Raw genomic sequence first — 23,318 nt, forward strand, 5'->3', positions numbered from 1 at the left:
TGTATTCTCTTATTTATATTTTTATGCCTTTTAGTTTGTCAATCAAATATGATAAAGTTAATGTTTCTGTTTTTAAGAATGCCTTTATACCTCATCTATGCTAAAATGTGTCCATGCATATTATACCTTCCTCTTTTCAAACATCATATTCTCTTAAGGTCAGCATTTCATAGACTTTTATGAGCTCAATCTTACAGCATCCAATAATTCTCCCAGTGGTCACACAACAGATGGTGAGCAGCTGGTCTCCCCTCACCTCAAGGTTTAAGTCATTAACCAGAACATCAAGCTCAGGCACTGCATGAGTGTTGCAGGTTAAGTATATTTCAATGAGTCCTATTTGTTCCCAAGTTACACTAAAAAGGAATATTATTTTCAAGTTTTGGTTGTGTAGGCAACAGAAAATTATTAAACAGAATATGTCTGAGTTAATTTACATTGAAAGTCTTTTCCCAGTCATTTGCAGTAGTAGAGTTACTAAAGATTATGTTAAAGTGATACTTTAATTATGATAATCATTATTTAAAGGAGAACTAGGGAAAGGCACACAAAATATACAGTTATCAGATGAGATAGTATTAATTTAATATTTGAACAACAATAATAAATAGCTTAATAAAGTTTCAGAGGTTCTGAAAACCAAACCAAAATATAACACAAAAATGTCTCATACAAGTACTTGTGAAGCTTTATCAAGTTTCTGAAATGCACTTAATCCCTCCTGCTGTCCCTGAGCTGGGATTTCAAGATAAAGAAAAGTCTCTGCCCACTAGGAATTTAGTTTGCTGCACAATTTTCTGGTGAACTCTTATAATCTATAGAGCTTCTGAAACTACATACAGTGTGCTGTGTATATGTATGTTTAACCCATGGCACTGCCTAAATATCACATAATATCAAGAAACACAAGGGGTGGTAGAAATTCTAAACTGAACAACAAATTATTTGACATTTTTAGACTAACAGGATTTAGAACTAGAGGACCAAAATTTAGTTAAACATTTGGTGTTCCCTTGCTGTTAACTTCAGCAAATTATACTATTAACCAGTTTCTTCCTCTGTGAAAAAAAAAAAGAAGAAGATAAGTATGGGATATAGGGATATAGCACTTAATGCTGTGAGGATTAAATGAAGTAACATCAATAAAATTCTTGGGACTCTTGCTGTATGTCTCTGATAGAGCAGGTCTTCTGTAAATGGTAGTGAGATGGTGATCTTGATGATAGAAGGAAAATAAGAGAATTAGGGAGAGCAGTGGTAATAGAAATTAAGTTCCATGGTAAACTCAAAGAACCCCCAAATAGGACTTCCCTTGTGGTCCAGTGGCCAAGACTCCATGCTCCCAAAGCAGAGGACTCAAGTTTGATTCCTGGTTAGGGAACTAGATCCCACATGCCCCAATTAAGGATCCGGCATGCCGCAACGAAGATTGAAGATCCTGTGTGTGGCAACTAAGACCCACGAGAGCCAGATAAAGAAATAAATTGTATCATTAAAAAAAAAGAACACCAAATATGGAGAAATGGATGAGAACAGTCATTTAATACTTTATTCATACCATTCACTGCTATAAAAACGTTCAGTTCAGTCACTCAGTCATGTCCGACTCTTTGTGATCCCATGGACTGCAGCACACCAGGCTTCTCTGTCCATCACCAACTCCTGGAGTTTGCTTGAACCCACGTCCATTGAGTCGGTGATGCCATCCATCCATCTCATCCTCTGTGGTCCTGTTCTCCTCCTGCCTTCAATCTTTCCCAGCATCAGGGTCCTTTCCAATGAGTCAGTTCTTCGCATCAGTTGGCCAAAGTATTGGAACTTCAGCATCAGTCCTTCCAATTTATCCTCCCAGAAGTCCTATAAAAGAAGGTCATCTTCATTTTAAACATAAAGAACTTTATACCTGAAATACCTAACCCAACAACAATCCATAAATCATTAACTAAGTCATGTATCAAAAAGGGAAAACCAGGACTTACGTGATTGTCAGTCTTCCCTATAGTCCACCAAAGAATAGTCATCACTATAGTTTCCATGTAACTGAGAAGGGAAAAAAATATATAAATGAAATATAAATATAAAGACATATGATTATATTATATATAAATATTATATAAAGTGAAAAGTGAAAGTGAAAGTCAGTCATGTCTCACTCTTTGGGACCTCATGGGCTGTACAGTCCATGGAATTCTCCAGGCCAGAATACTAGAGTGGGTCTCTGAGGAATCTTCCCAACCCAGGGATTGGACCCAGGTCTCCCACATGGCAGGTGGATTCTGTACTAGCTGAGCCACCAGGGAAGCCCAAATATTATATACAGATATATTACATATGCATATTTTATAAATATATGTGTAAAAATATTTTATATAAATATATATTTGTGTGTGTGCCTAATTGCAGATTATTTAGATTTAAGCTTAAAAGCTGAAACTCCAGTACTTTGGCCAGCTCATGTAAAGAGTTGACTCATTGGAAAAGACTCTGATGCTGGGAGGGATTGGGGGAAGGAGGAGAAGGGGACGATACAGGATGAGATGGCTGGATGGCATCACCGACTCGATGGATGTGAGTTTGAGTGAACTCCGGGAGTTGGTGATGGACAGGGAGGCCTGGCGTGCTACAGTTCATGGGGTCGCAAAGACTAGGACACGACTGAGCAACTGAACTGAACTGAAGCTTAAAAGTTACTTTTGTTTTTGTACTCATCACTTATCCAACTTATATGTGTTTTCTGCTTATCCAAAGTCATGCGTGAGAGTGAGATTGAATGTGAATCCTTTCCAGAATGGTATTTCCACATAGGTAACAGTGAGTTGTACAGGCTTCCAGACACATGGTTATGATAAACAACTCAAGAGGGTACAAGGCAGTGAGATATTTGTGTTGCTAATTCTAACATCCAGCTTATGGATTTCTAGCTCCGAACTATTCATTTATCTACTAAATATTTTTTGTATCTTCATTACTATCTGGTGTCCATGTTTTTCCCCATTTCACTCTCTTCTCTCTGCTGTAAATTGTTTTGAATAAATTAAAAATGAAATTGCTTGTACTATTTCTGCCCATTATCTTTATAAAGAACTTGGTTTTAAGGCCAAAACTTAGAAAAACTTCTCACAGAGATAATCTAGAAATCTTTGTTCACTCAGACACGGGGATTCACTCTTTATTGCAGCCGATGCCTGTGTTCTTTCTGCTGTGCTCCACTCTCTTGTGCAAGAAAATACATATTTAGATTCCCACAAAGTCATTCTGATGTAAAGCAAGCATCAAAGCAAATTTTAATAACTCTAGAAAAAATCTGCAGCTGTGTATTATATGTTGATACTGTGGAGTATCAGACATTTTATTTTTTTTTTAGTATTAAAACACAGCTCTTACTTGAGGAAGATTAAATTGTCCCTAAGACAAAAAATAATAATAAAATGGTTAATCTAACAAGGTATATATCTATTTATTCTCTATCAAATTGATGGGTGTTTTTCGTCAGACCAGCTAATTTCTTATTTATGAAGGAAATTTCACATCTGCTCTGTTCAGTCAAGTCTGCCTTCAATGCCTGAGGGGGGCAGCTCTTTATGCTCATTTCCAGCCCTGCACTTTCCTCTTGAAGTTACACAGGAGGATGTGGGGAAGGCAAGACAGGAAATATATCCCTGGAAAAGCAAGACACTTAAAAGTTTTGAAATGAAATGTATACCAAACACATGGTATATTTCAAGTTTGTTCCCAGAAGGCAACCTTTCTTCTTCCCTGTTTTCTTCTTTTCAAATGCCTCTACCAGCCCCTTCTGGACTTTCAGTGACTGACCTGACAATCTGACTCTTTAGACTCATGGTTTCCTTCATTGGATAATACCTACATAATGTCTCTATTTCTCCTCTTTACTTTTCTGCTATGCCTCATGAACATCAACCTTCCTCTGCCCAAGTAAATAAATGGTTTCTCTATCTGTGTTAGTATTTCACCTTTCTTCAGACCTACAAATCTACCCACTAAATACTTCCATTTGGATGTCCCTTAGGCACCTAAAACACAGCATCATCATTCCCTTTAAAATCTTCCTTCCCCATAAATTCCACAACTCAAGGAATCAAGCCATCAAGTAGCCCAGTAGGAAATTTGAATATCATCCTTGACTTTCCCAAAATGTTTCAGTCCCAATATTTAAATATCTCATAAATCCCCACAACTCTGAATGTTTCCATCCCATCTCTTTCATTCAGGCATTCCTGGATTGTGACATACACCCAGATTTTTTGCTTTTGCCCTTCTGTTGACTGTAAACTCTGTAGCCAGAATTATCTTTCTAAAGCATAAGCCATACCACTTCCCTTCTTAAGATCGTAGCTTCTTATGATAAAGTTTAAACTCACTGAGCCCAGATAATCTGGTCCCTGTGTGTCTATGACCTTCTCTCATACTTTGTATTATCAACAACCCAGTCTGGTGGAACATCCCTCAGTTTCTCAAATACATCACAATCTCTTCTCAGACCATTGTGTCTTTATGTTTACCTTCACACACACACACACACACACACACACCCCTATCCAAATAAAAGCTCTTCTGGAGCTTTTCCTTGTTGGTCAAATTTGACTTAGATTCTCTCCTTGGTGTCCCCATTACCCTTGTTACATTCATTACAAAGTAGGTTACTTTTAATGCCATATTTTAATTCCCTAGTAACTTTTTACATCCTCTATGAAGCTGGAAGGTCAATGAGAGCAGAGGCTGTGCCTATATAATTTTTAGATCAACATTTCTTAAACACATATTATGATCCTGATGTTCTATTAACATTCTCAACAGCCCTATGGGATAGGTACTATTATTAAGCCTGTTTAACAGGGATAAACCTGAGGCACAGAGAGATTAACTACCTTGCTGTGAATCACACAGCTAATAGCCTGAGCTGAGATTTCAACTCAGGTGGTCTGGCTCCAGTACCCTCAGCCGTAACAGCCATGTGAGCAGGGAAATGGGCAAGTTGCAATGGATTGGGATCGTGTAGTGACAATACAAGGAGACAGGGTAAAGGAAAGAGCTGAAATCACTAACCACTTCTTTTTTTATTGGAGTATAATTGCTTTACACTGTTGTATTAGTTTCTGCTGGACAGCAATGTGAATCAGCTATTATGCATACATATATCCCCCCTGAGTCTCCCACCCCCAGCCCCCAGCCCGTCCCTCTAGGTTATCACAGAGCACACCGGGCTAAAGCTCTGCTATACAGAAGCCTCCCACTAGCTACCTGTCTTACACATCGTAGTGTATTTGGGAGAGCAACACTAACCTCTTCTGCATGAAACTATTTAGCTTCTTTTTAACTTATAAACAAACCATCTTTGAAAATAAATGTTCATGCTAACCTAGAACTCAGGAATGATACAAGCAGCAAACTAAGCAGGTTCAGGGTGGTGAGGATCCATTTGAGCTGCGTTGACATCTGTCACAAACATGGAGGGTAGGACAAGAGTCTGTGTATGAGTGACATTTTATCAAAATGACAGTCACCCATGCGAAGCATTCATCTGCCATGATATAGTGACTGATGTGTGGAACTGAAGAAATGTTTCAGTATAGAAAATGTTTCAGTATAATCACACAGATGTCTTACAGACCTCCTAAATAAGTAGATTGTACCTAATCTGTGGGGAAAGAAAGTCTTAGGACCAAGCACAGGGCATGTATAAGGAATGAACACATCCAGAGCCATGGGGAGCATTGAACAAATTTGGGGGTACGGGAAAGTAGCCTAAACAAATTCTTGTGCTTTTAGATGGTAGGAAGCAATTTATTCTCCATGATTAGATTTAATGTCTTGATTAATAGTAATATGTCTTCCTTCTTCCTGGTAATATTTATAATTAATTGTGGGTTTGGGGTTGCTTCTTTTTAGAGTGTCCAAGAGGTTACTGCAGAAATGGTGGGACTTGTGTGGTGGAGAAAAACGGTCCAGTGTGTCGGTAAGAATAATTGCCTTTTTAAATTTTTTTAAACATTTATTATAGTCATCTTGTTTTTCTTGAGGCTGATCTAAGAGAACATAATGAACATGTGGTTATTCAGGTAAAAACAGTGAATAATGGCAGTATTAATATTTATCCATTTGAGTGTGAGAAAGGAATATTTGATATTTAGGAAAATATCAATGATTTCACATGATTTTATATCTCTCAACATTCATTTTATATTGTATGGGATATATAGTTTTAATAATATTCATTATTCTTGTTTTTGATTTTTATATCAGGTTATAAAAAGATTTCATATAGGTATCACCCTATTTCAAATAAACTTAGTGTCTATATTTCCCATCTCCCTTTTTATTTCATGGTCTATATTTTTCTTTTCTAACAAGACAAGAATGAAATTAATTCATAAGTAAAACCTTTTTCTGGTTTATTCAATGGATGTTTATGAGTAGATACAGTTAAGGTGCAGATAAGGAATACATTTGCATAGTTAAAGCAAAAATAATCAAAACAGTTCTTGTGATTTCTTCTGGGAATTATTTATATTGCCTATCAAAAAGATGGCTTAAATTTCTGTCTCTCACCCTTTCGGGAATATCATGCAAAACAGTTTCATAAATTCTAAAGGAAATGACACATATTCCATTATATTTGTGTTTATGATTTTTTATTCTAACAGACCAGTGTATATATTACTTTGCTTATTAGAGAAATGGTTTCAGGTTGACACTCAAGTCATAACAAAGCACACAAAAGTATTAATATCTGGAAAAACTCATTAATAGTTGTTTAAATTCTTATATCCTTCTGAGTCAACATTCATATTTTAGAAAAATTCATTTATCACTTTATAAGAAAGCAAACATGTCTACCAAGGAGAACAACAAAAATTTTTATGATGAAATACTACACTATTTTAACATTGTTGAAACAGAAATATTAATGTGTTTCTCAAAAGTTTTTGACTCTCAGATTCACTACATAATTTAACTCACAACATCTTAGGAAAATTATGCTTTTCCCTGTATCAGTTTCCATGGAAATTAGTTTTCTGCAAATTATGACTTCGTGGAAATACAGGATACATATTACTAATTTCTAAAAATCTTGTGGAAGAAATTGAGAATGATGGCATAAATATTTATTGATCATCATCTGAGTGGGTAATGTTTAGTGTCAACTGTTTACAATAAGGAGGTTCCAGTTTTTCTCTTTTCTAACCCTGATGGTTAGACAAAATCTCCCAAATGTAGTTAGTCTCAGCTAAGCAAGCAAAGACTTTGCGTTCTTGGCAACATCCTCGTGTACTTAAATAAACTTTAAAAATTGAAATCCAGATGGTGATGTTTGAAACTTGTTTCTCTCAAGTGAGGAAACTCTGATGTGGGGGGAGAAGATATGACGAGAGGACTGAGAGAGAGCTAGACTAAAGAAAGGAAACTTATGCAGCAAAATGTATTGAGTTGGCCCAAAACTTTGTTCGGATTTTTCATAAGATCTTATGGAAAAAACCCGCATGAAGTTTTTGGTCAATGCAATATAAAGGAATTCACTAACTAGAAAGCCAATGAAGTATTTTATTATGTTACTTTTCATAATAAATAATACTTTTCAAATAGCTAGCTAACTGTAATTACCATCAATATAAACAACTGGTCTGAGGGCTATCTGCTCCATAGGGGTGAAAAATATGACTTTTAAACATTTTTTTGGTAGTATAATATGGTAGCCTTTTCATTCAAATTTTTATTTCTTTAAATGGTGAACTTCAGAAGTGACACATGTATTGTAATAAAGTTTTTTAAAAGCATAAAATAGCGTATGAGGCAAAAGTAGAAATCCCAACACCTAAATCCTCCTCTTGAGTAGTATGGCTTATATCCACATGGCTTTCTTTTCACACACACACACAAGCACACATTTATTTCTTACAGAAATGTGAATTACACTTTACAATACACTTTGTACTGTGTATGTGTGTTTTATTTGTAATCTTCTCATGAAAAATCATGCTGTTCTTCCACATCAGTCAACATAGCTCTAGATCTACCACTTACTGGCTGTGTATTATTGGGTGAATCCATTAATCTGACTGTTTTAGCTTCTTCTTTGTTAAAATGGAGAAAATAAGTGCACTCATACAGCCTCCTAGAGCCATTAAGAGATTTAAAGGGGTTAATATACGTAAGACATTCTGCACAAAGCCTGACACATAAGACGTTATAGGAATGCTACCCATTATTATTACTATGCCACTATTTTATACTGTGTAGTATATAGTATTCAATATATGGGCTTGTCATCATTTATTAACCCCATTAATCCTATTACTAGTTGTTTGGTTCTTAAGTATTTTGTTTCACAGTTATCTTGCAATACCCATCCTTTGACTTATTCTTGTACATTTCCTTATTTTAAGCATAATGTGTCTTTCTGTAATGCCAAATAACAACGTAAATTATTTCTGATGGCACTTAGTGCCAGATTCATTTCCAGTTAAATTTAGAATCCAGTTCATTTGTCACATACAAGTATTCATTTTTGGATATAAGGTTAAATGAAGACAGCTCTAGAATACAGTTTTAGAGTAACTCTAGGGTACTGTGGAAAGGTGTTGGCTTTATATCAAGCCCCATTCTCTCATTCCCAAGAGTGGGAATTCATTGTCATTCTCACCCAAAGAAATAAGGACAGAAGTCCAAAGCCCATCTCTCATTCAGGCCACTGTGGATACAAGAATTTCATGGTTTCCTGAGGAAACTTGTCAGAAAAGCCTTTGAACTTCCTCTTGGAATCTGTGAGAAAGGACCTTCAGGTTTAACCTACAATCCTAGAGGAAAGAGACTGTATAAGGTCATTCGTATTGCTAGGAGCTTGTAATTATTCACAAGATCAGAAGCTACAAGGTGAACCATGGTTTCCCATTACTGAGAAATACTAGTAGCTTGGCATGTTCAATGACTTAGGAAGCAAACCATGAGCCAAAAGATGTAAATTATTCTTCACCTGAGGAGGCTTGATTATTATATTATTTCAGTATACCAACATGTTTATTAGAAAAAAGAGTGAGCTGTGTAATATAAATTCCAATTTAATATGGAGGGCAGGAAAGAAGTTACAAGAAAGAAAAGAAAATCAAGTTAGCCAGGCTAAGAGAGAGAAATAGGAAACAGCATTAAATTTAAAGTATTTATACAATTACATACATATACGGAAGTTTACTATGTACATATTTATTTCATATATTTTATGAACATTATATGTTATATTTTTATTTCACATATATTTAATTTTAAACAAAAATATATTTAGAAGAAGAACTGAAAAAAGGCAAGAAAAAAATGATTTGACAAATGAATAAAAAAATACACAGTGGTAACTTTAATATCAAAACCCCACAAAATTATAGTATAAGCACATTTTTAAAAGATTATATTGCTAAATTAAAATGATGCACTCTCAAAGTTACAACAGACAAAAATCCCTATGTAGCAAATGACCTAGTAACAAAATATAGAAAGCAGCAGTTTCTAGATACCCAAAAGGAAAAAAAAAAAAAAAAATAGAAGGATGACAAAAGAAAATAAACACCTTTTTGGAAATTTTGAATACCATTTCTAGGAAGCCCTTAGGTTAGAAATGCATTTTAACCTGGAATTTTAAAGACAATAAAAATGATAATTTCTCTTTTCTCATCTTCTCTCTGTGGCAGTATGTGAGAGTGAATTACCGCTTTTCTTTTTCTGGTTTCTGAGATATCACTGGCCATCACTCTCACTTTGCTTTACTAGTTCCTTCTCCTTCTTGTAATATTGGAGTGCTCCAATACTCAGGGCTTGAAATTCTTCTCTTTTCTGCCTACTTTCACTTACCATATGATCTCATCTAAGCTTCAGTTAATTTATTGACTTTGAATAGTGTATTAGCAGTTCAAACCTATCCTACCAAATTCTACATTCTTAAATTCAGCTGCCAAGAAGACATCAGACTTCATATCTAATAGGCATCACAAATATAACATGTCCAAAAAGATCTTTTGCCTCAACAGGGCATCTTCTCTTCCTCCACACTTCGCACACGCTGTTACTTCTGCCTCAAGTTTTCTTTTTCTGCCTTATTTTCCCAAATGATACTTTTTAATACTTAAGATCCAATATAAATGGCATTTTCTTTGAATATCCTTTCCCATACCAACCAAGTAAAATGACTCATTGCTCCTTCTATGCTCCTCTATTGACTCTATAAGTATGTGTTATTTTACAAGTCTTTGTTTTACTTCATTACCTATTTAAAACCTATCTATCCTATTAAGAAATACATTTCCAATGCAATTTCATTTTTTATGACCACCAAAATTTGCTTTTCCTAATTTTTATAAGTTTTATATATAAGGATAAAATCTTAGTTATGATCACAGACAATTTAAAAAAATAAATTACATATTTGTTGCAGGAAAGTTTGAAAACAAAGCTTTGTGATAAAAAAGTTTGCAATATGAACAATAAAAATCAGTTGGCAAGGAAAATCAAAATATTAGTTCAATGAGGAAAAGGAGCTATTAAAAATTCTAACCATTAAAGGCAAACTTCTTCATGTATATTTTGTTGGAAGATAATGTGTATCCAGGGCTTCCCTCATAGCTAAGTTGGTAAGGAAACGGCCTGCAGTGCAGGCCACCTGGATTCAATCCCTGAGTTGTGAAGATCTCCTGGAGAAGGAAATGGCAACCCACCCTAGTATTTTTGTCTAGAGAATCCCCATGGACAGAAGAGCCTGGCAGGCCACAGTCCATGAGGTCGCCAAGAGTCAGACACAACTTAGAGACTAAACCACCACCAATGTGTATCCAATCACCATGATATTTACATTTCAATGACAACATTTGAAAAAAGTGGTCTAAGAGTTTTAATTTGAAATTGCTTAAAGTTAAGATTAAAAAAAAATAATAACTTTGACTTAAAGGAAATTCAAAAATTTTCAAAAATTCTTTTAGAGAGTGTGGGCAAAAATTTTGAAGACCAAAATAGAAAATAAAAGTCATGTTTTTTGTACCTTTTCATCAGTTCAGTTCAGTCACTCAGTCATGTCTGACTCTTTGTGACCCCATGGACTGCAGCATCCCAAGCCTCCCTGTCCATCGCCAACTCCCAGAGTTTACTCAAACTCATGTCCATTGAGTCGATGATGCCATCCAACCATCTCATCCTCTGTCATCCCCTTCTCCTCCTGCCTTCAGTCTTTTCCAGCATCAGGGTCTTTTCCAAAGAGTGAGTTCTTCGAATCAGGTGGCCAAAGTATTGGAGTTTCAGCTTCAGCATCAGGACCGATCTCAGGATGAATATTCAGCACCGACCTCCTTTAGGATGGACTGGTTGGGTCTCCTTGCAGTCTAAGGGACTCTCAACAGTCTTCCCCAACACCACAGTTCAAAAGCATCAATTCTTCAGCACTCAGCTTTCTTTATAGTCCAACTCTCACATCCATATATGACTACTAGAAAAACCATAGCCTTGACTAGATGGACCTTTGATGGAAAAGTAATGTCTCTGCTTTTTAATATGCTGTCTAGGTTGGTAATAACTCTTCTTCCAAGGAGCAAGTGTCTTAATTTCATGGCTGCAGTCACCATCTGCAGTGATTTTGGAGCCCCAAGAAATAGTCTCTCACTGTTTCCACTATTTCCCCATCTATTTGCCATGAGGTGATGGGACCAGATGCCATGATCTTAGTTTTCTGAATGTTGAGTTATAAGCCAGATTTTTCACTCTCCTCTTTCACTTTCATCAAGAGGCTCTTTAGTTGTTCTTCGCTTTCTACCAAAGGGTGGTGTCATCTGCATATCTGAGGTTATTGATGTTTCTCCCAGCAATCTTGATTCTAGCTTGTGCTTCATCCAGCCCAGCATTTCTCACGATGTACTCTGCATATAAGTTAAATAAGCAGGGTGGCGATATACAGCCTTGACGTACTGCTTTTCCTATTTAGAACCAGTCTGTTGTTCCATGTCCAGTTCTAACTGTTGCTTCCTGACCTGCATACAGATTTATCGAGTGGCAGGTCAGGTGGTCTGGTATTCCCATCTCTTTAAGAATTTTCCAGAGTTTGTTGTACATCTTCTCATGACTAGTAACAAATTCATACCTGACGTTATAAGAGCTATTTGTGTGATATACTGAATGAAGGATGAACAAATGGATATACATGCAAAGTTTTGAAGTTTCAAGGAAAAAATATCAATACTTTAAAGAATGTTCTTAAGTTATTGAGGTAAGCATATAAAGTGAAGTCGCTCAGTCGTGTCTGACCCTTTGTGACCCCATGGACTGTAGCCTGCCAGGCCCCTCCATCCATGGGATTTTCCAGGCAAGAATACTCGAGTGGGTTGCCATTTCCTTCCCCAGGAGATCTTCCAAACCCAGGGATCAAACCCAGGTCTCCTGCACTGCAGGCAGACTCTTTACCATCTGAATCACCAGGGAAGCCCAGGTGAGCATATGGTCTCAGCAAAATTCAGACCGTCAACCACAAAGGAATTATTGAATGTTTTCTAAGTAGACTGCAAGAAGAATATTGAGTGAGCCTATGATGTGCTCATTATACTAAAAAGTAACGACTCTCCAGTTTATAGGACAGAATGGATATCAAAAAAGATAAATATCACCCATTGAAGAAACTCTACTTTGCTATAATGACAGAAGAGGGTGCTCTTAAACTAGGAATCTTATAAGCTACCGCAAATCTACAACCCTAGGCTTTAAATGAAGAGTAAATGCAATTTTCATACCTACAAATCCACTGTTTAAAAGTTCACTTTATGAACACTATTCTTCTTCCCACAAAAAATAAAAAGAAGAGGAAAAGTAAGGAGAAGGAAGGCAGGAAAGAAGAAAAAACAAGTAATATGAAGCAAAAGACAGAATACTCAAAGTTCTCAACCAGGCGCCTCCATCCATAGAATTTTCCAGGCAAGAGTACTGGAGTGGATTCGCATTGTCTTCTCCTAAATATTGTCAAAAAAAAAAAAAAAAAACATTTAGAGATAAGGGAAAAAAATCTTAATTGAGAAAGACAAAACCAAAGTACAATGGACAACACAACAGTAAGAATCAAATTACTGATTGAACTCAGAAAAGAAATTTAAAAAGAAAAACTAAAATATAATTCTCTCAAGGAAGGATATATTAAAATTAAATTTATTAAGAAATTTTGAACAAAAGTGAGAAAATAACCAAGGGAGTGAAAGTGAGATGAAGTAAAAAGAACCAAAGAGAAAGTAATTGAAGTGGAAGACAAAAATCATGCATGTACAGTTGACCCTTGAACAACATGGATTTGAAGTACATACAACTTATATGCAGATTACAAATTCACTTATATACAGATTTTTAAAAAACATATGTACTACAGTATACCACATTTCATGACTGATTGGATCTGGGGATGTGGAACTTCAGATACAGCAGGTCAACTGTAAATTTATACACAAATTTTCAACTGTGCAAGGGTTGGAGTCCCTATACCTCAAGTTGTTCAAAGATCAACTGTAGTTTGAGTCCCTAAGGAAGGAAATCAAAACAATAGAACAAAATTAATACTTAAAACTATCATCCAAGAAACTCAGAAATGAAAGAAGACCTGAATTTACGTAATGAAAGGATGAACAGCTGTAAGATGACAGTTTGTCAGCAACCTGGGAAATCAGACACAAACCCAGCATTTCCAAGATATACCCTAGTAAAAACCTTAGGCTCTAAACCAAAGAAAAATATTCTCATTACCTGCAGGGAGAAAGACCAAATAATAAGGAAAAGGGATCAGTCAAGCATTAGACTTCTGAAATCAGAGAGACAAAGAAACCTATTAGGATTTTCTCCAGAATTAAAAAAAAAAAAAGTCTTTGACAAAATTTAATATCCATTCCTGAGTTTTTAAAAAAAGCCTTAAGGAACATATGAATTGGTATCCAACTGATGCTTTCTTAATGTGATAAGAAATTCTTATTTTAAATTTTGAATCAATTCTTTATTTATAAAGTCAGTATCTTAATTGAGAATCACACAAGGTGTTTCCATAAGATGTCAGGAACAAGGAAATTTGGCCACTATCTTCACTGACATTTAAATTTGTATGGGAGATGGCAGTCAATTTAATTGGACCAAAAAGAAAAGGAAAAAAGCAGCCTGAGCACTAGAAAAGAACTTAAATTATTATGACAATAAACCTGGAAAACCTTAGAGAATTGATCATAAATAAAATTCAAAAATTGAAAACAATTCCATAAGTAAGTTTGGAGGATATAAAATTAGCATTCAGAAATCAATAGTCAATATACACAAAATTCAGGGAAAATGGAAAAGGAAACCCTATTCATAATAAAAACAAAAATATAAAATATTTAGGAATAAATTTAATAAAGTAAAAAGCAATCCATATGATAAAATCAACCCCACAATCTTGAACAGATAGAAAGACATTTTCCTTCTCTGGGTAGCTGACTCAGCATCTTAAAGGACCTTGGTCCCTAGGTCAGTCTATGAATTTTACACAACCCTACAAAAATATCCACAAATTGGGGTAAATAATTTGATAATAAAGTTCATATGGGAAAATAAAACTAGTTAACAGCTAGTTAACTGTTGAAAAAAGCTACTAGAAGCTGAGTACACCGACTAGTACAAAGATAGTAAAGTCCTTACTATTAAAGCAGGGTAGTTCAGAAGACGAAGATCATGGCATCTGGTCCCATCACTTCATGGGAAATAGATGGGGAAACAGTGGAAACAGTGTCAGACTTTATTTTTCTGGGCTCCAAAATCACTGCAGATGGTGACTGCAGCCATGAAATTAAAAGACGCTTACTCCTTGGAAGGAAAGTTATGACCAACCTAGATAGCATATTCAAAAGCAGAGACATTACTTTGCCAACAGAGGTCCGTCTAGTCAAGGCTATGGTTTTTCCTGTGGTCATGTATGGATATGATGAGAGGTGAAGAAAGCTGAGTGCCGAAGAATTGATGCTTTTGAACTGTGGTGTTGGAGAAGACTCTTGTGAGTCCCTTGGACTGCAAGGAGATCCAACCAGTCCATTCTGAAGGAGATCAGCCCTGGGATTTCTTTGGAAGGAATGATGCTAAAGCTGAAACTCCAGTACTTTGGCCACCTCATGCAAAGAGTTGACTCATTGGAAAAGACTCTGATGCTGGGAGGGATTGGGAGCAGGAGGAGAAGGGGACGACAGAGGATGAGATGGCTGGATGGCCTCACTGACTCGATGGATGTGAGTCTGATTGAACTCCGGGAGTTGGTGATGGGCAGGGAGGCCTGGCGTGCTGCGATTCATGGGGTTGCAAAGAGTCGGACACGACTGAGCGACTGAACTGAACTGAGTACAGCAAATAGAGTAGACTTTATAGACATTTTAGACTAACAGAATAAAAAGTCTAGAAATACATTTAACTGCGTATGAGAACTTAGTAAATATTAATGACAGCATCTCAGTCTCAGAACAGGATGGACTTTGAATCAGTGTTGGGGCAACTTCTTAGCTATTTGGAAAACAGATAAAAATTAAAACTATACCTCACACCATACACAAATAAAAATAAACTTCAGGTAGATCAGAATTCAAAGTGAAACCATGCATATACTAGGGTGATTTTTTAAACCAGTTACATACATGGTGAATTTCTCTATAATCTGGATATAAGAAAAAAACAGGTCCAAATACAGTAAAATACAATACTGATAAATTTGACTACGTACAAATGTGGTTAGAAGGAATATTTTGCACGTTATAAAAAAGTACCATAGGCAACATCAGAAGACACCTGTCAATCTGAGAGAAAATGTTTGTATCATATATCTCAGGAAAATGAAAATTTGCCTAATACTTAAATATTTTAAAATATGGCCAAAGCCTAAACATCATATTAAAAATAGACCATGATTAGTTAAAAAATATGCAAAATTATGCTTAAATATATGAAGAAATCTCAACTTCATTCATGAGATAAAGATAAAACCATACTAAGATGCTATTCTCTGCCTCTCTAATGAGGAACATATTCTGTTGGTAAGAAAGTGAAGAAACAAGCACTTTGCTAGGGGAGATGCAAATCAGTATAATTTTTATAGAAATGAATTTGGCAGTATATAGCAAAACTACATATGCATTTACTTCTTGAACCTAAGAATTCCACTTCTAGAATTTATACTCTTGGTACAATTCCAGCACTATGATAATGCACGTCCATAAAGTTACTCACTGTAAGCATTTTTTATAATTTCAAAATATTGGAAACAACCGAAATGCCGACATACAGGAGTGTGGCAGAATAAACAATGGTACATTCACACAACAGACTACAATTGGAATGTAGAACAATTAAGGGGTGTCCCTTCTACCAGATGTGGGACAAGTGTTGCCTGGGGCAGGCTAAAGGAAAATGAGAATATATAGTCATAGTTGCTAGAATTATCATATGGCTTTTCTTTCATTTGATTCAAATGTTACAAATCAGGTGTCTTACTGTCACACGTCAGATACCTCTTAAGTGTCTGACATGACTTTGGCCTTCACATGAACCTATAGGGTAGATGATACGGTGTCTAATTTTGCAGGTAAGAAGAGACCATGAAATTGAGTAATTTTCCTAAAGACAAAGGCCAAGAAAGTGATAGAGTTAAGACTTAAACCATAGTCTTCTGGCCAGTGTCTCTACTCCTAAGTTATCAACCATTGTGATATGTTGCCTCTTTGGATATTTGACTAGGTGACTCGTGAGTCTTTTTTAAATTTTTATTCTAATTAGTTAATTAATTTATTTGACTGCACTGAGTCTCAGCATGTGGGATCTTTAACTGTTCTATGTGGGATCTAGTTGCCTGACCAGGGATCAAACCTGGGCCCCTAACACTGGGAGCACAGAGTCTTGGCCACTGGAAGACCAGGAAAGCCTTGGTGACTCATGATTCTATAATTGCCAGATTCATTGAGTATAGATTTGACTCAAATGCCTGAAGGAATTATAAAACTAAGTTTTATTTGCATGTTTTCTGTTCTTTAACACACTGTGCACTTCTATTCTTACAAGTTTTCGTGTTGTTCCTTTCTGCCCATTTTTCACTTTCTCACTGTGACTATCTGAAAAACTCCAGTTTAATTTTTTATGTCCCAACTTGTAGAAACTCCTCTCTATTTCCATGAACCCACATGCATATGAGCCATATCCTGTAGGAAGTGTACAAAAGAGGGCAGGAATTTGACCCTAAAATGAGGTCAACCTGGGCTTGGGTATGAACTCCATTCACCATTGACTAACTCCATGACTTTGAATAAATTACCTCATTTTTTTCTGAAGAGAAGGGGAAATGAGCATTCACTAAGAAACCAACATTCTCTGCCATGATGGAGCTATGAATTGAAAAGACCTTCTGTATTGCTGAATATATATAATTCATAATTGTTTTATTTACTTAAGAACACTTTTAAAACATATCTAAGTGGGAAGCACTGGTAATCTGTTTGCCAGTTTCTTATTTAACATCATTGAAATCATCTCCATAGCAACCAACAACAATTCTTTACTGGTGGAAGATAGAACAAATTATCAAAATTTAAGATCATGGCCTCTTTTTTTTTTTTTTCCAAACAGAGTACTGAAGTGCTAAGGACTAACAAATATATTTATAATAACATTTGAATGCTTTGTAAATGAAAATTATTTCAAAATTTCAAGAAGTCAATTTAAAAAGAGCATTCAGATGTTTTCTGTGTAGCAAGCTTAAGGCCATGCAGTTGCTTTTCTTTTCATATCTATTAATAACACATGAAGAGACCACTTGATGGGAAAATATAAATCACCAAAATAGGCCCAAACAGAGATATTAAAGTTGATTAGATTAAATGACATAGTAGAAATTTTATGTCAAAGATGTTGTTCCTCTCCTCCAAAAACTTAAATGTGTATATCTATTTTAAAAACTGAAAGTATTTTCCCTTAAAGCCAGGAATAAGAAAAAAAAAGGGGGGGTGAGTCTGAGATTATTCTATTTGCTCAAGAGGTTTGAGTGAAGGAACAAGCAAAAAGAAGTAAAAATTAAACATATTAAAAAAGTAGAAACACAAATATTATTGCAGATACTCACAGCCTAGGAAAGTCAAGCAAATTAACTGTGGCACTATTAGAATAATAAAAAGGGCTCAGCAAGGTAGATAGATACACGATAAAAATGCAAGACTAATTAAATTTCCTTTTCACCAGTAAGAACAATAATTAAACAAGATGATTAGAAAAAGAGCTCCATTCTGAAATAGTGTTATTATAATATATACAGGCCTACACTCAAATGATGAAGACCCACATAAAGAGAACTGCATGCACAAATGAAGGATACTCAAAGACCTAATCAAATGGATAAGAAAAGAAAACAAACTTACTTTCTGGAATTAGCAATATTCAATAATATAAAAATGATAATTAACAAAGGACACTTTTAGTGTTTTAGATTTTGTTTGTTTCTGAAGTAGACCAATGGATCTTAATGTTCACTAGAAAAAGAAATATAATATTTAAAGACAAAATGAGGGATTTCTATTTGTTGCACTTGATATTAAAGCTTGCTATAGGTTCTTGGTAATAAATATTGTGGAGAAGGGACAGAAACCACAAAACAGACTATTGGGACAGAACGAAGAGTCTACTAGTAGGTTGATATAGCTATATGGAATTAATATAAAGCCAGTGGCATTTCAAGTTGATGAGGGTAGATGGGTTGGACTATGTAATAATTGGTGTTAGGACTATTGGTTAGCCATTTATTTTAAAATATTAATTGTTATTGACATTATAGCCAGAAACTAATCTGGGTAAAATGAACTAATCCAAGATTTGTTAAAGGTATAAATAGGGAAAACTTATAATTAAAGAAAATATACAATGAGAGAATATTTTAAAATCTTGAAGAACGGACGTCATTTATAAGCTTACTAGCAACCGTAAGTGGAGAAGGCAATGGCACCCCACTCCAGTACTCTTGTCTGGAAAATCCCATGGACAGAGGAGCCTGGTAGGCTGCAGCCCATGGGGTTGCTGGGAGTTGGACATGACTGAGCGACTTCACTTTCACTCTTCACTTTCATGCGTTGGAGAAGGAAATGGCAACCCACTCCAGTGTTCTTGCCTGGAGCATCCCAGGGACGGGGAAGCCTGGTGGGCTGCCGTCTATGGGGTCACACAGAGTCGGACACGACTGAAGTGACTTAGCAGCAGCAGCAGCAACAACCATAAGAGAAAAGATGAACAGGTTTGGAAATTTGACCGCATGGATGGTTCCTAAACAAAAATAAAACTGCAGTAATGGTGAAAGATACAATAGCAGGCCACAAGAAAGATATGCAGTAAACACCATAGATGGAGATTAGCTATAATATATGTAGTATCCCCTCAGAGCAATACATATTATGCAATAAATGATAGACAAAGATTATTCATAGAAAAAGGAATATAAATGTTCAACACATACCAGAAAAAACTCAACACTCATTAATAAAAAAGTACAAAGTTAAACCTTTTAAACTTTGATTTAACCTATCAAATTGACAAAAAAAAATTAGTAATATCTACCATTTTAGTAGATAGTACTAGATAGATAGTAGATAGTACTACTCGATAGTACTAGAAGATAGTACTACTACTATCTACTAATATCTACTGCTGCTGCTAAGTCATTTCAGTTGTGTCTGACTCTGTGTGACCCCATAGATGGCAGCCCACTAGGCTCCCCCGTCCCCGGGATTCTCCAGGCAAGAACACTGGAGTGGGTTGCCATTTCCTTCTCCAATATACCAAAGTGAAAGTGAAGTCGCTCAGTCGTGTCCGACTCTTAGCGACCCCATGGACTGCAGCCCACCAGGCTCCTCCATCCATGGGATTTTCCAGACAAGAGTACTGGAGTGGGGTGTCATTGCCTTCTACAACTAATATCTACTAGAAGGTAGAAATATTTACCCTATTTTATACAGATTATGGGAATATAACTTGTGTATTTAGGAAATTATACATACAACATTTAGGAAAAGAAACTTGTAGAAAAGACAAAATGGCAATATCCATTCAAGATTTTTAATATCCATATTCTTCTAAAGGAGATCAGTCCTGGGTATTCTTTGGAAGGACTGATGCTAAAGCTGAAACTCCAAAACTTTGGCCACCTCATGCGAAGAGTTGACTCATTGGAAAAGACCCTGATGCTGGGAGGGATTGGGAGCAGGAGGAGAAGGGGACAACAGAGGATGAGATGGCTGGATGGCATCACCGACTTGATGGACCTTAGTTTGAATGAACTCCGGGAGTTGGTGATGGACAGGGAGGCCTGGCGTGCTGCAATTCATGGCGTTGCAAAGAGTCGGACACGACTGAGTGACTGAACTGAACTGAACTGAACTGAATTCTTAAACTCAGCCATCTCAATCCTAGGACTCTAGCCCACTGTCATATTAACAAAAAATATAGATAAGTGTGTTGAGTTGGGTATTTTGCCAGTACTATTTTGAAAACAATTTTTAAATTAAATATAAATCCTGACAGAAAAGTATCTTTGTTGTTAGGTAAAAATGTGCAGATTCCACAATAATATGTGTATTAAAATCCTGTGTGAGGGAGGGCGGGCAGAAAGTATGTGAAAATACAAAACAAATGCTTATAGCAGCATGAGCATGAGCACATTCAGGGTTGTCAGTGACCTCTGTAGAAGGAGACTGGCTCTGGAGAAAAGGACAGTTTCATATTTTAGTTTCTGCATTTTTATTTTAACAAGAACTGCTCTTGTAGCTCAGAAATGCATTTTTTTCCAAAAAGATCTTTGAAATGGTTGCAATGTTTTAAAAAGAATAACACCTTTTACAGTAAAAGGCAGAGCCAACTGGCTGCTTTTACCAGCAGCTCCGCGATAAGATGTGCCTGTCTCTGAGTTTTCCTCCCCCGTTGTCAGAAAGCATTACACACTTTCTGCCTTGTGCCGAGTCAGACAGGCCAGGCAGGCCAGGAATGCAACTGACGATGAAACAAATAACCTCTCTTACCAAGCCTCCCTCCCTACCTCCCTCCTCGAGCTCCATTCTCCTCTGATCACATTTGCCCAGAGAATCATGAAAATCAAAAGCCCAGTAATACCTCATTTTCCCTCTCTGACCCTTTCCCAGAAAGCAAGCCTTGTGAAGTGCTGGGCCACTTAATTGCCCAGTTTTTAGACCCCCCACCCACCTGCCAGCCTGTAAACTTTCACAGCTGACTACAGCATTGCTTTGACAATCTGATGCAACTGCCTTCTGAATGACCTGTGGTGTGGACTCTTCCCAAAAGGGTGCCCTCCAAAGAAGCACATGGCCCAGATTTTGTTCACTCGTCATTGCTGACAGAGATTTGTGATCCAGATATTTTCCAAAGTCTCTGGTCTGACCTGACTGTTAAGTAGATATTTCTCTTCTCCTAGAAGAAAAGTGGTGGGTTATTTCTGGGGCAGGATCTACCGTGCCAAAGGACTGGCTTTAAAAGACAGAACAAGAGATAGCTGTCTATATTGTGAAGATCAGGGTCTTGAAAAAGCTCAGTGCTTCACCAGCCCTAAAATAGCTACGTCAGAAAATGTTTCCTCTTCATCGACATAGTTTTTACTTCCTCACTTTTCCTAGCCTATGCACACCGGTGCTTTAACGAGGTAGTCGTGGGTCGGAAGTGACACCCGTTCTTTCTTTGCCAAGGTTGATGTGTCTGCATGTGTCCAGTGCAGTCCCCTGAATGGGAGAGAGGTGCTGAGACCTGAGCTTCAAAGAATGCTGGCAAAAAGGCATTCCTCTGACGGAATTTCACCATTTCCCAAACCAGGCTCCCTAGTGGCACTGGAACTGCAGGCCTTCCAGCTCTGCCCTGATCATACATAGCTTTTCTTCCTGCTCAGCCAGCATGAGCTTAACTATGTCAAGAGTAGACTCCTTTGTGCTGTTGCTAGGTGTCTGATCTCTGCCTTACAGAAGCAGAATCTACCAAATGAGGTAGAACTTTTTGAACTTGTCCCTCTTCCTAGTGAAATGTTGACACATCTGAGTAGTTCAGTGCATTTTAATTTTGAAACCTCCGTGGGACTTTTCTTATCCTCTGAAAGCCCTGGTTTATGTGTGTGATTGCCTTAATCTGCTGTCCATCTGTAACTCTGAGATGTAGGGCATCCCTTTGTATTCTTCAGAGAAAGACTTTGTTTATTTTCCTTGTTGCACCAGGAGGAAGAAAGAGGTAATGGAACTTGTTTATGTCTTTAAGTTTAGGATTAAATGACCTCTATTCATGATCAGTGGCTAGATCTTATATAAGCTATAAATCTATAAGGCCATATTATCCTTCTATTTACTGTGTATTGAAACATGAAGGAATTGTGAGTCAGACATATGAACACTAGAAAAAGCAACACACAATATGGAAAAAATAACTTTATGCAGAATATGATAGTGTTGAACTTCTTGCCTTTTCATTCCCTCTGTGTGCCATGACTGACCACACAAATATAGTGCAGTAAATACCGCAGGTGCAGCAAAAAAAAAATAATAATAATAATAAATAAAAGGAGAGAACAGGTATTTGGTATTAAGAGAAATTTATCCCTTTTGAATTTATTGCCTGAGGATTCAGAATGAAAACATATAAGATCATTTCATAGCAAAACTTGTGTTTTAGTGTCACCAGTATCTGAAAATGTAGAGGACTAAAGTAGCATGCTTCGGAGTGTATGTGGGGAATTCTAAGTTTGGAATAAGAATATTTTCTAATAATTACTTTTTTTTTCATTTTGTAGATAAAACTGAAAAGTACTGTTCTCTTGTTAGAGTGTCAGAATGAGAATGTGTTACTTTGAATGAAGACTTCAACATAGAAAATGAGGCTTTATGTATATTATTCTTTTCCATTTTTTGGAACTAAAAAAAATAAGAATTTTCTCTGTAACAATGTAAATTATAATGTGTTGTCTTTTCCTATTGGTTATGGAGGGATACAAGTTATATACATAAAAAGATATATGTTGATAGATGATGTGTAATATATTCTTTTTATGTTATTTTTTTTTTCACTAGGACAAATCACGCTAGGGAACAACTGTGTATCCATACTGACAAGTATTTTGCCTATATTTTTGTTTGTTTTTATGGTAATGTATCACAATATATAAAACTTAATCATTTATTGAAGGTCAAGTATATGAAATAGTGTGAGGTATAAGAAAAGGAAGAATGGATTTAGAATTAGATCTAAATGGATTTAGAATTAGATCATTTAGAATTATGACT

General features: G+C 36.2%; 1 protein-coding gene across 1 annotated transcript in view; it reads left to right on the top strand.

Annotated features, from left to right (window-relative positions):
• The window catches only part of MALRD1 (MAM and LDL receptor class A domain containing 1), a 553,710-nt gene that overhangs the window by 448,967 nt on the left and 81,425 nt on the right, over nt 1-23,318 (top strand). Inside the window, exon 36 of the mRNA XM_019971898.2 lies at nt 5,908-5,974. Coding sequence (XP_019827457.2) covers nt 5,908-5,974 — 67 coding nt within the window. The remainder of the gene's footprint in view (nt 1-5,907; nt 5,975-23,318) is intronic.

This window comes from Bos indicus, chromosome 13 (genome assembly GCF_029378745.1).
Source record: "Bos indicus isolate NIAB-ARS_2022 breed Sahiwal x Tharparkar chromosome 13, NIAB-ARS_B.indTharparkar_mat_pri_1.0, whole genome shotgun sequence".
NCBI lineage: Eukaryota > Metazoa > Chordata > Mammalia > Artiodactyla > Bovidae > Bos > Bos indicus.